This window comes from Hemitrygon akajei, chromosome 5 (genome assembly GCF_048418815.1).
Source record: "Hemitrygon akajei chromosome 5, sHemAka1.3, whole genome shotgun sequence".
Taxonomy (NCBI): Eukaryota; Metazoa; Chordata; class Chondrichthyes; order Myliobatiformes; family Dasyatidae; genus Hemitrygon; species Hemitrygon akajei.
In genome coordinates, this window is record NC_133128.1 from 81030546 (window position 1) to 81047859 (window position 17314).

Below are 17314 nucleotides of genomic sequence, written 5' to 3' on the forward strand. Positions count from 1 at the left end.
TTTAGGTAAAATAACCATCTTAATAGCATTAATCCTACCTATCAGAGACAAAGATAATGGTGACCACTTAATAAACAAGCCTTTAATCTGATCAATTAAGGGTAGAAAATTAAACCTAAATAATTCTTTATGGTTTTTTGTAATTTTAATCCCTAAGTAAGTAAAAGAGTCTTTAACTAATTTAAATGGTAAAATACCATAGTTTGGGACCTGTCTATTCAAAGGAAACAATTCACTCTTATTAAGATTTAACTTATACCCAGAAAACTCACTAAATTGAGCCAACAATGATAAGACTGCTGGAATAGATTTCTCAGGGTTAGAGATGAATAATAATAAATCATCTGCGTATAAAGATACCTTATGAATATCTGTTCCACGATTAATACCCAAAATATCCTGTGATTCTCTGATGGCTATTGCCAAAGGTTCTAAAGCGATGTTAAATAGTAATGGACTAAGAGGACAACCTTGTCTAGTGCCCCGAAATAAACGAAAAAATGGAGATCTTTGATTATTAGTAAACACCGAGGCTACTGAAGTTTGATATATCAGTTTAATCCAAGAAATAAAGGTCGGACTGAAATTAAACTTCTCCAGCACATAAAATAAGTAAGGCCATTCAACTCTATCAAATGCTTTCTCCGCATCTAATGAAATAACACATTCTGAAGTATTGTGTGAAGGAGTATAAACAATATTCAATAATCTCCTAACATTGAAAAAAGAATAGCGATTTTTAATAAAACCGGTGTGGTCTTCCGAAATAATTTGGGGTAATACCTTCTCCAGCCTGGAAGCCAGTAACTTGGAAAAAATCTTAGAATCCACATTCAATAAAGATATTGGTCTATAAGATGCACAATCAGTAGGGTCTTTATCTTTCTTCAGTATTAAGGAAATGGAAGCTCTATAAAAAGATTGAGGCAAATTCCCCAATCTAATTGCTTTTTCAAAAACCTTGCATAGCCAAGGAGATAGAGTAGCAGAAAAACATTTAAAAAATTCTACTGTGTACCCATCTGGACCTGGTGTTTTCCCAGAATTCATTGAGGAAATGACCCCTTTAATTTCCGCATCCGTAAACGGAGTATCTATTACTGAAAGATCATCAGATGATAGTTTTGGAAAATTCAATTTCCCGAGAAAATCACACATGGTATTATGATCCTGAGGGAATTCAGATTGATACAGGGAGGTATAAAAGTCTTGAAAAGACTTATTTATCTCATCATGGTTAACTGTCAAATCCCCATTTTGCTGACGAACCATAGTGATTTGACGTTTAACTGAAACATTCTTCAGCTGACTAGCTAACAGTTTTCCCGATTTATCACTATGTATATAAAAATCAGATCTGGTTTTCATTAATTGATTTTCAATCGGAGATGTGAGTAATAAACTATGTTCCATTTGAAGTTCAACCCTTTGTTTGTAAAGCTCCTTGCTAGGAGTAGTCGAATATTTCTTGTCAATCTCTTTAATTTTATCAACCAATAAAAGAGTTTCCTTCTTAATGCATTTTCTCAGACCAGCAGAATAAGAGATAATCTGTCCACGTATATACGCTTTAAAAGTGTCCCAAAGTATTCCACAAGAGATATCCTCCGTGGAATTAGTTGAAAAGAAGAAATCGATCTGTTCCTTCATAAATTTAATAAAGTCCGGATCTTGCAATAAGGTAGAGTCAAATCGCCATTGTCTAGCACTTAAAGCTGTATCCGTAAAATTAATAGAAAGTTTTAATGGAGCATGGTCGGAAATAGCTATAATATCATAATTACAACCAATTACCGATGGAATAAAACAAGAGTCAATAAAAAAATAATCAATTCTCGAATAGGAGTGATAAACATGTGAGAAAAAAGAAAACTCTTTGTCATTAGGATGACGAAATCTCCAAATATCAAAAACTCCATTATCAGTCAAAAAGGAGTTAATACAAGTGGCCGACTTATTGGGTAGAGTCTGAATAGGTATAGATTTGTCCATCAAAGGAATTAGACAACAATTAAAGTCACCACCCATTATTAACTTATATTCATTTAAATTAGGTAAAGAAGTAAATAAGGACTTAAAGAAATCAGGACAATCCACATTTGGGGCATAAACATTAACCATAGCAACCTTTTTATTACCGAGTAAACCCGTAATTAACAAAAATCTACCATTCGGATCCGAAAGGATATCATGTTGAACAAATGTAATAGAGGAGTCAATAAAAATTGGAACTCCCTTAACTTTGGCATTCGAATTCGAATGATACTGTTGACCCCGCCAAGACCTAAAAAAGCGATATTTGTCCTCCTTCCTCACATGAGTTTCTTGTACAAAAATGATATGAGCATTAAGTCTTTGGAATACTTTGAAAATCTTCTTTCGTTTAATCGGATGGTTTAATCCATTAATATTCCAAGACACAAAGTTAATGGTTTGAGCCATGTTTCTAAAGTCATCCCTTTGGTATATAAAGGGTTAACCATGTTATAAACTCATGCACCCGGAAGAGGAACAAAAATAAAGAGCGGACCCGGAAGTGACGACATCGTAGACATATTTGTAGTTCAAGAACAGCCCAAGTAAAAAAACTAAAACAAATTGATAAGAGGAAAATTAAAAAGGAAAACAGACCAACCCCCACCCCCACATGAAAAAGAAAAAAAGCCAAAATATGACTAGAAAAAAGAAAAAATGAGACTAACTCTACCCCCATATCAGTGGCAGACCACTCCGTGTTTAAAGGATATATATTAAAAAAAACCACCCGAACTTTAAGAATTATGATCGCAGTACTAAAAACTACGCTTCTTAATATGCTGAGTTGTAAAGAAAAAGGGAGTAGAATCACTAAAAGTTTATAAATCGGGTTATAACCCAATCAAATCAAGAAGTATTTAAACTATGATAAGCGATGCATTATAGGAAGAAGACGAAAAAAAAGAAACAATAACGCCATCTTAAACAAAACCAATACTTTGCAAAAAACCATTATCTTGATATTAAACAAAAAATTCACTTCAAAAGGTTAAAAATATACCTTCAAGGGAACAAAAATAATAGACAAGAATATAGTATAGTAGTTAAAGTGTATAAGACAAAGCGATTAATATAACGAAAACACACTTTAACTTAAATATGAAGTATAGGATAAACCTACACCAATAACCAGAGACTAACCCTGGTTTAAGGAATCGAAAACCATCTTTCACGATCAGAATCACTCATTTAATGGAGAGTAGTAACTGTATCAGTAGGGAAGTTCTCCTCCAAATACTTTTTCGCCTCAAAGGTAGACAGAAATACTTTACGCGGAGCATTCGGGGGGGAAATCCTGAGCTTCGCCGGGTATAAGAGCGCAGGTTTTAGATTTTTCTCATAACATTCAGACATCAGAGGTTTAAAAAGCAGCCTTTTCTTCATAACTTCTGGGCTAAAATCTTGCACCAAACGAAAACAATACTCATGAAATTTAATCATCCCGGCCCTTTGAGCTTCACGAATGAGTTGTTCTTTGTCGTGTACATAATGAAATCGGACGATTACCACCGGGGGCTTATCTGAAACCGTCGGTGAACGACTCCAAATTCTATGTGCTCGGTCAAGTACCGGGGGGTTTTCTGGAAAAACCGACGGAAACGCATCTTTTAGAAATTGAGCGAAGTATTTCGAAGGATCGCCTTTTTCTATGCCGTCTGGGAGACCAAGTATGCGTAGGTTCTGTCTTCTGGACCGATTCTCCAAATCGACACTCTTGGCTTTAAGTGTCTCCACCAGTTTAATGGTCGAAATTAAATCCTGTTGCAATTTTTCAATTGTCAAATCTCGTTTCCGCGCTTCATGTTGCAGAGACGCGATAAGCGCTTGTTGCTGGTTAATTACTGAATCCGTCTTAACCATATAGTCTTGAAAAGCCTTTATATCTCGTTGAAAAGCCTGATGTTGTTCCTCAAATTTTTTATCCAAAACCTCCATAAGCAGTTCATAAGTTAACTCAGTGCGTTGCGGTTGAGCTTGCTTCTTTCCATTACCGTTCGGGTTTTGCCCCGGTTCTCGTCCTTTGGATCTAAGAGCCATTTCTGTTTGCATATCTTCCAAAATTCACAATAAAATCTTAACGATAAGCCCGAGAAAGTAGCAAAAATCTTTTGGTGTAGGTAACAATAAGTTGAATAAGGGTGATCAAAGGTTAAAAAAAGTAAAGGTTATGGAGCGGATCTGAAACAGTACTCACTCCATGAGCGTCTCCCGCTGACCCTCGATCATCTTCTGGTGGAGCAGATTCGATGGGCCAAATAACCTAATTCTGCTCCTATGCCTTATGGTCTTAGAATGAGAGGCATAGACAGAGTAAGACTTTACCCAGCTTCGAAATGTCTCACCTTCTGTGTATGTCCCAGAGAGCTACATTTAAGGTGGGGGGGGGGATAAGTTCAAAGGAAATATATGGGACAAGTGGGGCACAAACTGGCTGGAATGCTGCCAGTGATTGGCATGGAGACAAGTACAATAGGGGCGTTCAAGAGGCCCTTAGACAGGAAAAAGAATGTTCAGGAAATGGCAGGATATGGATGTTGTGTAGACAGGTGCAGATAGTTTAGTTGGGCATTTTAAATCAGTTCAGCACAATCTTGTGTGCTGAGGGCTTGTCCTTCTGCTCAACTGTTTTATGTTCTATCTGGCTTTGTTATTTTCTAGATCACTGGGAACAAAATGACTTCACTTAATCTTGCCACGATCTTTGGACCTAACCTCCTTCATAAACAGAAGAGTTCTGACAAGGAATTCAGTGTGCAAAGTTCGGCTCGGGCTGAAGAGAGTGCTGCCATTATCAATGTTGTTCAGAAGATAATTGAAAACTATGGAACTTTATTCCTGGTGAGTGGCTGGTACTGTTTATCAAATATCTAATTCATTTGTGAGTGCTTATTGTTGTGTTCAAGCTGCCATAACTTGCAGTCCAAGCTCTGGCTTAAAAACTGCTGCAGTTTCTGGATTTCTGTCCGAAAAAACCCTTAATGTATTTCCTTATCCCACTACAAATGTTTACTTCAGGTTCCAGTGGAAAAGAAAATGTTTCAAGAACTAGTTTGATGAAAAGATGTGTAAACTTTCCTCTGTGGCTGGTGTTTGCAGAGCAGTTTTGTGGTGTTCGGATTAGATCCATTTTAAGTGATCAACAGAGAGAAAATGCTGGAGGAACTCAACAAGTCAAGCAGCATCTATGAATCAGGGTGAACAGCCAACATTGGAGGCCAAGACCCTTCATCAGGACTGGAAAGGAAGGAGGGGGGCAAAAGCCAGAATGTGGAGGTAGGGGCAGGAGTACAAACTGACAGGTGATGGGTGAGGCCTGGTGAAGGGGAAGGTAGATGGTTAGGGGAGGGGTGGTGAAATAGGAAGCTGGGAGGTAAAGGCAAAAGCGATAAAGGGCCGAGGAAGAAGGAATCTAGTAAAGAACAGTGGACATGGAAGAAAGAGAAGGGGGAAGGGAACCAGAGAGAGGTGATGGGCAGGTGAGGAGAAGTGGACTGAGAGGGGTAACCAGAACAGAAAATGGGAAAAAGAAGAGAGACGGCAGTAATTCCCAGAAGTTGATGTTTGTGCGATCATGTTGGAAGCTACCCAGAAGGAGTATGAGGTTTTGCTCTTCCAACCTAAGTTTGTCCCCTTATTCGCAGTAGAGGAGGCCATGGACAGGCATGTCAGAATGAGGAATGGGAAACTGAATTGAAATTTGCAGCCACTGGAACATCCTGCATTTGTGGTGGACAGAGTGAAGCTGTTCGATGAAGTGGTCCCCCAGTCTGTATATCAGGTGTCACTGATGTAAAGGAGGCTACACTGGGAGCACAGGTTATGATGGGGGCCCCAAACAAGCTCAGAGGTGAAGTCGCCTCACCTGGAGGGACTATTTGGGGCCCTAAATGGTGGTGATGGAGGAGGTGTTGGGGCAGTAGTGGCACACATCTCACTTGGAGGGATAAGTGCCCGGAGGGAGATCAGTGGGGAGGGATGAGTGGACAAAGGAACCACATAGAGAATGATCCCTTTGGAAAGCAAAGAGGGGGAGGAGGGGAAAGATGTGCTGAGTGATAGGAATCCATCATAAATGGAGCAAGTATCAGGGAATGAAGTGCTGAATACAGAGGCTCATGGGGTGGTAGGTAAGATCAAGAGGCACATTATTCCTGTTATGTTGGCAGAAGGATGGGGTGAGGGCAGCATCAATGGTGATGGAAGGGAAGCCCCGTTTTTTTTGGGAAAAAAAGAGAACACCTCAGATGTTCTAAAATCTAAAGCCCCATCTTGAGGCATATGTGGAGGAACTGAGAGAAGGGAATAGCATTGTTATAAGTGACAGAATGGGATGAGGTATAGTCAAAATAACAAAGTCAGTAGGTTTGTAAAAAATTTCCTTAGAGATGGGGTCTCAGAGACCAAGAAAGGGGGGCAAAGTGTCAGGGATAGACTGGGTAAATATAAGGGCAGGGTGGAAATTGGAGGCAAAGTTGATGAAACTGATAAGCTCAATATGGGTGCAGGAAACAGCAGAAGGAGTTGAAGGGCATTACCAATGCTGGCTTGGAACATAAACTGTTCCACGTAGCCAACAAAAGGCGGGAATAGCTAGGGTCTAGGAAAGTGCCCATGACTATACCTTTGGTTTGGAGAAAATGGGAGGAGCAGAAAGACAAATTGTTGAGGGTCAGAACCAGTTCTGCCAAATAGTGGTGGGTAGTGGGGACCTAGTTATGTCTGTTGTCCAAAAAGTAGCAGAGAGCTTGAAGGTCTTCCTGATGGGGGAATGGGTGTATATAAGGGCTGGATGTCTAAAGTGAAAATAAGGTGATCTGGGCAGGGGAAAGTGATGAAGAACATGTAAAGTGTTACTGATGTGGATAGGAAGGGACTGAATCAATGGGGAACAAAATGGAGTCAGCATATGCAGACACAAGTTCAGTGGGCCAAGAGCAGCCAGAACTGTTGAGCCTATTGGGACCATTAGGTTTGTGTATCTTGGGTAGGAGATAGAAACGTGTGGTTCAGGCAACAGGAATTATGAGGTTAGTGGCAGTGGATGGGAGATCTCCAGAGTCAGTAAGGTTCATTCGAAGTGAGATGTTTTAATTAATAAAATGTCCTATATATAGCAGATCAAACAATGTATGAACAGTTGCCGACAAGGTCGCAAGTTTACCCATTAAGTCTCTGAGAAGCTGTTGCACAGGACCCAGCCCCTGCGTGTTCAGTAGAAGCAGGACCTTTCCAACATAAGCTTCTTGTAGCTGCACATAGCTTCTGTGGGCTTCTTGCATGGAGTCACTCCCAGCTCAGAAGGTTGTGTCTGGAATTCAGGAAGCATTGCCTATCTGAGACCAGAGAGCTAACCTGCACAGACTCTGAATTAGTACAGTGGAATTTTAACCTGAGCACACAGATGGCTTGAATCATTCCGGAGATTTAATGCCAAGGTCCAGCTGATCTTGCAGAAGTTCCTATTTAATCTATTTCAGCATTTCCCAACCTTTTTTTCGCCCAATGCCCCCCTGCAACACCTTCATACTTGCCAATGCTCCTCTTAGGCACAATATACTTCCTGGCGTAATGTGTAAAAGCTTGTCTACCATATGCTAACAAGAGAAAAATGGTTCTGCTTTAAATTTTTAAATTTGTAAAATCTGTACAGCAGCTTAGATATCAATGTGATCTTTGAGCTTGATGGTTTTTAGCAAGAGTTGAAATATCTGGTTCAAATTGTGACAGCAAAAGCCTTAAGTCCACACGGGTAACAATGTTCAAGCTGTTTCTGTTTTTTGTGAGGATGTGGTTTACTGCACAGAAGCCTCTTTTAACAAAGTAGGAGGATGGAAATACAATGAAGAGCAGTTTGGCTCGTTTCCAAAGACCAGGAAACTTCGTATGACAATGTAGCTAGATGCCACAAAAGCCGGCAATTTTGCTTTTTCATCATTTTGATAATTTCTTCTTGAAAAGAATTAAGTTAATTACTCAGTGCAGAATTTCCAGATCATTCAAATCCTAGAATTGATTCTGAAAATCCTTCTTCAGCCACTGCAGGTGTAAGCAGTACTCCTGTAAATCACCCTCTGTGAAAGACAGTGCCATACTTTCCATGCAGGGTAACTGTGAGGAGCAGTGCTGCTAAAGGGTTTTGGCCCGAAAGTGTGTGTGTGTGTGTGTTACTTGGATTTCCAGCATCTGCAGAATTTCTCCTGTTTGGACATTCTTCTCCCAATGTTTTGCTTACATATTTCTAATTTTCCAATGAAAATGAACACTTCACTTTTTGCTTGGATTAAACTGAAATTCTCACCCTGCAGTTGCATATTTAGAAAGTTCAATTTGTCATCCAGATGCAACATCTCCACAAAGCAGTTCAATCTTGTTTCCCAAGCTCTTGTTGACTTTGAGCTGAAATTCAACCACAGTGTCAAAAAGATCAATGAAGCATTTGAAGCAGCAGCCTTTTGACAGCCAACGGACTTCAGAGTGAAGAAGCAAGGTTTCAAACTCTTCATCGTTATCTTGGCATAACGTGCAAAATATTCTGCTATTTAATAGATGAGATTTAAATTTGTTGATAACAGATATTACAAAAGTCAGGCTTGAATAAAGTCACTGGCTAAGGTTTTTGGCTCTGAGATGTTGATGAATTATACAACGGATTGCAAACAGACTTGGAATTTCTTTTTTCATAAATGCCACTAAACCAGCATGGTAACCTGTCATAGATGGTGCTCCATCTGTTGCACAAGGAATCATGTTCCTAATCAGAGTACTTTTATCCTCAATACATCTTGTGCTTGTTGTAGATTGATTCTCCATTAATATTTGTTTTTAAACTTATTACAAAAGAGAATCTCTTCATAAACTTTTCTATTTTTGATAAACTGTAACTATGCTATTAGCAGTGCCTTATTGTCTTACACAGTTGGCTCATCCAGTTGTATCCCAAATTCTGTTTTTTGTAGCTCTGTGCATAATCGATATTCAGTGTCTTAATTCATTTCATCAATACGACGAGCTACAGCGTTATTACTCAGAGGAGTTGATTTGAAAATACTGGTATCCATTTTGAGATCAGTGGTGAGCACTTCTAACACAGCAGGCAACCTTTCACCAATTGTATGAGATTTTACAAACTTTACTATCATTTTAGCACTGAGACTTCTATCAGGGTCACTTAAAGCTTTCCTGGCAAAGGACTCAAGTGTTCAACACTTTTAAAATGCTCCTTTCATTTTCTGGAACTGAGTAATACCATAGGTAGCCTTTTCAGGGTGTCTTTTACGGAAATGTTCCTGCAATCTTGATGGGTTCATGGCTTCATTAAACAGTACAGTATTGCAAATAAGACATATGGGACGTCGCTGATCTGATGGAAAAGGAATAAAGCCATACTCCAGGTAGGTAACATTGTATTGACACACTTTCTGTAGTTTCTGTTTCTTAGCAGGATTCGAATTCAAGGCTTCACTGCCTTCAGACTCATCGAGATCGCACCATTCGTATTTATCCATCATTAACGGAGCTAAATTAACACAAACTAGGAATGACGATCAGATGTTGATGACGGCAGTGAGTTGGCATGGTCGGTCAGGTCTCGTGCCTTGAGTTAGGATGCCGCTTACTGCACCTCCACAAGAATCTTGAACGTCCCCCAACGACTCTTATTTCCCCTAATGCCCCTGTTGGGAATCACTGATCTAGTTCTTCTGACCAGGTAGAAAGGTTGTTAACTGCAACCAGAAAACCAGACTTCTTTAAATATTTAAGTCTGGCTCCAATGATGTAATCAGGGCTTGTCTGCAATTTTAACTGGAGATTTACTCAGGAAAGCAGTTGTAGCTTCCCCATGAAGCAGCCTTGCAGGAAGAGGAGCAAGGACCTGAAGAGGACCACAGAGGTAAGTGGCTTCCCTCTTTTGACTTGTTCAAGCACAAAAGTTAAACTTCTTTCTTCAGTTGTGCTCTTCCACTGCTTTGAGTACCAGTGATCATTCCCCTTGTCCATTTAAGTGAAAATCAAGACTAGTATGGCTCATTGTGTTCCTTGTTGGCTTTGGTTCCTGCAGACTAATCCAACGCTTCATAGTTGAAGCATGGAAGAGAAGGTTCCTGCCAACAGAAGCAGTCGCAAAATCATATTGAAATGCTGAAAGCTTCTAAATATAATAATTGCCGTTAAGTAGCATAGTGTCAAGACAGGTGATATCCCTTTGTGCTAAAGCCAGACAAACAGAAAGGTTTTTTCCTGCTAATATTTGTTTTATCTCATTTGAACTCCATATTCACCCTTTCTTGCTCATGTGGTGAAAGTTTCGTGGGAACACAGCCCAAGAATTTCTTTATAATGAATCTCTGCTGCCTCTGGAGCAGCCACTCAGTGCTCTGTTTAGTTTTCAGACTCCTCAGCTCCAAAGAGGCCACAGTTCACATCATTGTTTTGACATATGTGCTGGACCCAATCAAAGAAACATCTGGCTTTTTTTCCAGAGATAATTTAGTGTAGTGCAGCGCAGAAGCGAGCGATTGCCAGCTGTTTGTACCTGCAAAGTACGTTCAACCTACATAGGCTCAGTGGAGTACGTGACTTGGCCTTGGGAACAGTCGTGAAGCACTGTCTTCTTCAGAAATGCAACATGCACAGATTGTTTGTGCTCCACTCTGAGACTGTAGCTGAAGAGTTCCAGCTTATCATGTGACCTGCACAGGGTTTAAATATAATTGCAAAATGGATTTTAAAATAATTATGATTTCTGTTTTGAGGTTCTTCAAAGCTTCCCAGTGTTGTTATTTTGTAGTACAAGTTATTAACCACAGAGGAACATGACTAGCTAATCAACTTGTTCAATTAGATCATAGTTGATCTGAATCTCAACTTGTTTTACCTGCCTAAATCCTCATCTCCCTACCAAAAGTGCAGAATTCTATTATTATTGTCTCTAAAGATGCATTCCAAGGTGAGCCAGTTCCAAATTTCTTTTACTAAGAAAGACACATAGAAATCATTTTGCGTTCTCTAGAACATTAATTCCCAACAGTCAATAAAGCACTTTCTGAAGTACAAGGCAATTTGCACACGGTAAAGGTTTAACAAAAAGTAAAGTGGTAGCAATATGGAAATCTTTTTTTTCCCCAGATGCAACGTTGATTGAGGGATAACTCTTGTAGAACATTTGAGAAATGCCTTGAAGTCCGCAGGAGAGGGCAGCTATCTAGTGTGCAAAGCAGCACCAACAAATGTGTGAAACATAAGCTGCCCAAATTCCTAATTCCCTTGACAAATTTAAACTTTTGACAGTACTTACTCTATCATACCAAAATATTTCAGCAGTTTTGGAGAATGATTTGGGTTAAGGGCACTGGGTAAATGCAGAGATTCTCTCCATGATGTGGCCTTTGCAGTTGACTTCTATCTATCTCCAAATCCTTTGGAGCAGATTCCAAAGGAGAGTGTGACATGCCTCTTCTATACGTGCACGTTTCTTGTATGAGAACCAAAGATGAATTAAGCTGCAGTACTAATGGTTTGCACTCTAGAACCAGTTGTCCTAGCTAGGCCATTCCAGTATAGTTACAGTAATGGATAATGTGAAAAATTGCCCAAGTACATTCTGCCTGCACAAAATACTAAAGTCCAATCTGCCTAATTGCTGTTGTATCAGTCTACTCCTAGGCAACAGCAACATGGTGGAAGGAATCTCTATTTGTTCTATCAAGCAATACTTAACAATATCCTGCTCGTTGCTGCTTAGTCTGGGTTTCACAAGGATCACTCAGCACCCAATTTTAACCCACTGTTTCTCATAGCTATAGTATTTTCACTATACTTCTTCCAACTGTGTCACCTGTAAAAATGCCATTCCCTTTCCTTAGTCCCGCTGCATTTGGTCCAAGAATAATGTTTTCCTTTCTAGAACATCAGAGACGTCATCTTTCTTCAGAGAATGGGGTTTCCATTCCTCCACCATTGATGCTACCCTCACCAGTATCTCCTCCATTTCCCAGACATCCGCCCTCACCCCATCTTCCTGCCCTTACCTACCACCCCATGAGCCTTTGCATCCAACACATAATTTTCTGTAACTTCTGCCATCTTCAACAAGATCCTAACACCAAACACATCTTTACCTACTCCCCCCCCCCCCCACTCTTCACTTTCCACAGGGACCGCAGTCTCCATGGTTTCGTTGTCCATTCTTCTTTCCCCCGCACCCCCTCCTGGCACTGTCCACCTACTACACCTGCCCATTCACCTCCTCCTTCACTTCCATTCAGGGCACCAAACAGTCTTTCCAGTTGAGGCAACATTTTACCTGTTGAATCTGTTGGTCAATGGCATTTGGCACTCCTGATGCAGCCTCCTTTACATTGATGACACCTGACTTAGACTGGGGGACCACTTTGTTGAGCACCTGCGCTTTATTCGTAGTGAGCAGGATTTCCCAATAGCCCGTTCTCACATCAATACGTTGGTCCGCAGGCTCCTCTACTAACATGATGAAGCTACTCTCAGGGTGGAGGAGCAACACCTCATATTCCAACTAGATAGCCTCCAACGATGGCAAGAATAGCAATTTCTCTAATTTCTGGTAATTTTTCCCACTCTCCCTTTCCTCCTCTTCCTCTATTCCCCATTTGGCTCCCCTCTTACCTCTACTCTTCTCACCGGCCTATCACCTTCCCCCTGGTCTTTTCCTTTTCTCCCATGTTCCACTCCCCTCTCCTATCAGATTCCTTCTCCTTCAGATATTTACATTTTCTACCTGTCACTTTCCAGCTTCTCACCATCACTCCTCCCCCATCAACCTGGCTTCACTTCCAGTTTATACTCCTTCCCCTCTACCCACCACCTTATTCTGGCTTCTTCCCCCTTCCTTTCCAGTCCTAATGAAAGGTTTCATCCTGAAATGTCAACTGTTCATTCTTTTCCACAGATTCTGCCTGACCTGCTTAGTTCTTCCACCATTTTGTATGTGTTACTCTGGATTTCCAGCATCTGCAGATTCTCTTGTGTTCCAGTTTTGTTATAGCCTGAATTCAAATTTGGACTAAAAGGTACATTTTAGAATTGTGTCAAGAGTGATAACCCTTGATATCAAGAGCAGCATTTGATCAAGTGTGACACAATGGAGCTCTGATACTAAAGGAAAAACACTCCAATGGTTGGAGTCATGTCTTGGATATAGGAAGAAATTTATGGTTGTTGGATGTTGGTTAACCCAGCCACAAGCAGGAGTTCCTCTAAATCCAATCATCTTCATTGCTTCATCAGTAACTTTTCTTACAAGGCGAGATGTAGAATTGTTGTGTATTTAATGCCTGTAATATTTGTGTAATCTTGTATATACTGTGTATATATTTGATTAAGCATTCGTGTTGATTTAAATAATTCATTACAAGTTATATGTATAAATACTTGAATTGAATATGTCATCGTGCTACCATGTGATACCTGCTCCTTGCTTAAAGTAAACACTAAATTAGACCCGCATTTTGGTCTTCCATGTCTCCCTTTTGAATTAGTTTAATGTTTTGAAGTTACAAAACATAACATTGGCGATGAGGTATTTTTGAAATGAACCTGACACAGCCACCAACTTGTTGAAGCGCAGCAAAACGTTTGAGTTCACAGCAAAGCGCAGCGAAGAACGGCAAGTAAAAAAAATACAGCCCAGCACGTGCAGGCGGTCAAGTTCAAAACAACCAGCGCACCACATGTTTTTCAGAAGGGAAGACGTGATCAGGTTTTTTTAAAGTCAAAAAATGGAAGAGTTCGCAGGTTTATAAAGAGTGAGTACTGAATGATGTTAATCTTTAAAAAAGCGGAAATGGGTGGCTATATCAGAAAGATGGACATATTTGATTACACAACGGGTAACTGGCTCATCTATACTGGGCTAATTCAACAATATTTTGAAGCAAGTGAAACAGCCGATGAGAAACAAGTTCCAATTTTGCTGAATGCATTGTGTTTAAAGGCAATCAGTTAACGTCGAAGTTTAACTGCTCCAACCAAACCATGCATTCAGAATGGAAGCCATTGTGGATCGCAGAATGCTTTTGGTTTCCTAAGTGGAGTCAAAAGGAAGGGAAGTTCATTTCAGCGTACATGGCTGAATTGAAGGGATTGTCTAAGCATTCCCATTGTAATGGGCTTAAGAGATCATTTAGCTTGTGGAATCCTACAAGAAAGCATTCAAAAATGGCTCCTAACTGAAGCACAACTTACATTTAAAAGGACAGTTGAAATCGCTTTTGAAGCGGTTTTGACAATTGAAGGACAGAGGTGCAATTGATTGCAGTCAGGAAAGAAGGTCGGCATGAACAAAATTGCAATGTCTAATCAGAAACCAGCCTGGCCAAATAAGTTGTGTATCATTGTGGCAGGAGCTCACATACACCAGACAAATACAGGTTCAAAAGCAAAACTTGCAGAAAATGCGACCAAGTAGGACACATACAAAGACCATGCAGACATAAAATAAATGGACTGTAAAGGGAAGAGAAAGATAAAAAGTCAAGTTGTAGTTTCAAGGAGAGCACTAATCTGCATGATGTTGATGAAATCTCTGATATTGATAAGGATGACACAGGACTGTGTAGCCTTGATACTTCCAATATGAAAATTTACAATAGAGAAGCAATTGGCTTATGCCAAAAGTGAATTGCAAATTAATTAAAATTGAATTGGACATTGGCTCAGCTGTTTTGGTCATTCCACAAAATGAGTTTGAATGGCATTTCAAAGATACTGAACTGAAGCCTGAAGATATTCAACTGAGAACTTATACTGGAGAAAAGGTAACTCTCTGTGGCAATGTTATTACCACATTGGTTTAACATCGGTAGCTGAGCGAAGGGCGCTGAGTAGGCTACGGTCAATTATGGATAACTCTGAACATCCTCTACATAGCACCATCCAGAGACAGAGAAGCAGTTTCAGCGACAGGTTACTATCGATGCAATGCTCCTCAGACAGGATGAAGAGGTCAATACTCCCCAATGCTTTACAATTCTACCGCCAGGACTTAAGAACTTTTTAAAAGCTATTATTAATGCTTTTTGAGATAGTGATTTAGATGCATATCATATTTTTTACTGAGTTAAGTATTGTATGTAATTAGTTTTGCTACAACAAGTGTATGGGACATTGGAAAAAAAGTTGAATTTCCCCATGGGGATGAATAAAGTATCTATCTATCTATCTATCTATTCATCACTGTGAAATACAACAACCAATAAGCCACATTGGGCTTGTATGTGGTAAAACCAGAAGGACCAACATTGTGGGAGCAGTGATTGGTTGACACTAATTACAACTTGACTGGAGATCCATCTATCATTTGTATGCCATATCCCTGCAATGAAGCCATGTGGAAGTGAATCAAGAAAGATCCTGGATGATGTCACAGCAGCGTTGAAGGATGGCTTTGGAAAACTCATACATATCAAGTGTAAAATAGCATTAAATGAAAATGCCACACCCAAGTTTTGAAAAGCCTGTCCGGTTCCTTGTACATCGATCAGTTGAGGAAAGCAGAGTTAAATGTTAGAGCGGAAAGTTGGCTACTGCTCTCAGAACCACTTCCTCCAGTCTCAGAGTCAACTCGCATAGTCACCGCAGAGGAGGCCCCAGAACCCGAGATTGCTCCACAGCTACAAGTTTCACCTGCCAGGCAGAGTGACACCCTTTGCCAGGAACGACATTATCTCACAAGAGTAAGAGATTAAATCTTTAGGCCTGAACTGAACAATTCCAGATATGCTGTGGATGTCTGTATATAGTAGTTGTATTGTCAGAAGTGGAGAGAATGAGCAATTTCAATTTCCTGAGGGTCAATATCTGAGGATCTAACCTGGATGCAACAACAGTGACGATATTTCATTAGGAGTTTGAGGAAATTTGGCTTGTCAACTAAAACATTCGAAAACTTCTACAAATGCACTGTGGAGAGCATAATGACTGGCTACATCACCATCTGGTATTGGGGATGGGGGGTGGGGCTACTTCACAAGATCGAAAGAAGTTGCAGAAATTTGTAAAATCAGTCAGCTCCATCATGTCATGGGTACCAGCCTCCATAGTATCCAAGATGCCCTCAAGGGGCGATGCCTCAGGAAGGATCATTATTAAGGATCTCTACCACCCGGAGAAGGAGGTACAGGAGCCTGAAGGCACACACTCCGTGATTTAGGAACAGCTTCTTCCCCTCTGCCATCCGATTGCTAAATGGACATTGAATCTATGAACACTACCTCACTACTTTTTTATTTCTGTTATTTCACACTACTTATTTTAACTTAACTATGTAATAGACATATACATAATGTATCTCAGTTTTTTCTTTATATTTATTTATCATATATTTCATTGTACTGCTGCCGTAAAGTTAGCAAATTTCACTGCATATGCCGATGATATTAAATCAGATTCTGATTCTATACAGTGTATATAGTTGAGATGCATTCTCCATTGAGTTAGAGTTTATAGCATAACAGGGAGGGGTGTTGTACAATATTTGTGTAATTTTGTATATACTGTGTGTGTATGTATGTATGCATGTGTGTATGTATTTATAGTTTGATTAATCATGTTTGTTTAAATCATTATAAGTTATATGTATAAATACATTAATCGCATACGTCATCACGCTACCATGTGATACGTGCATGGCACACTTAAAGTAAACAAGTAAATGCGAAGTTGGCCATGCATTTCGGGCTCCCATGTCTTCCTTTGAATTAGATTAATGTTTTGAAGTTACAAAACATAACAAGTCAGCTCATTGAATATACAGTATTCCATTTGGACCGCTGAGAAGATTAAGTAGTCCATAGCTGCGTGCTGCTAGACCTAGACACTATTTAGACATTGTCTGATGTGTGGCTGATATATTCATGGCATAGAGTTGCCAGGAAACAAACATGCCAATATTAAAGATGGCTAAGTATCTGTGATGTCACCCATCACTAAGTGCTCCACCAATAAAATTCTGTGAGTCACATTTGATGAGAAACTCAACTGGATGAGCCATTTAAATAAATTGGCTACAAGAGGAGGTCAGGTGCTCAACCACTCACTGTATACTCTGTGGTGAGCGATTACACACTTGGCACCCAAAAACATTTCTACTATTTGCAAAGCTGTTGATTAAGTGTGACAAAATCCTCTCTGCTTACCTTAATGGATGAGTACAACTCCAGCAACACTGGAGAAGCGAAAAGCCATCAGGAACATAGCAGCTCACTTCCAACACCAGAAAATTCTGTCCCCCTGCAGTGCATGT

General features: G+C 39.9%; 1 protein-coding gene across 8 annotated transcripts in view; it reads left to right on the top strand.

Moving 5' to 3' along the window:
- LOC140727912 (rho GTPase-activating protein 6) overlaps nt 1-17314 on the top strand; it is a 533233-nt gene that overhangs the window by 493223 nt on the left and 22696 nt on the right. For all 8 annotated transcript variants that reach the window (XM_073045873.1, XM_073045876.1, XM_073045880.1 and 5 more), the window contains exon 9: nt 4696-4875. In XM_073045873.1, the coding sequence (XP_072901974.1) occupies nt 4696-4875 (180 nt within the window). The remainder of the gene's footprint in view (nt 1-4695; nt 4876-17314) is intronic.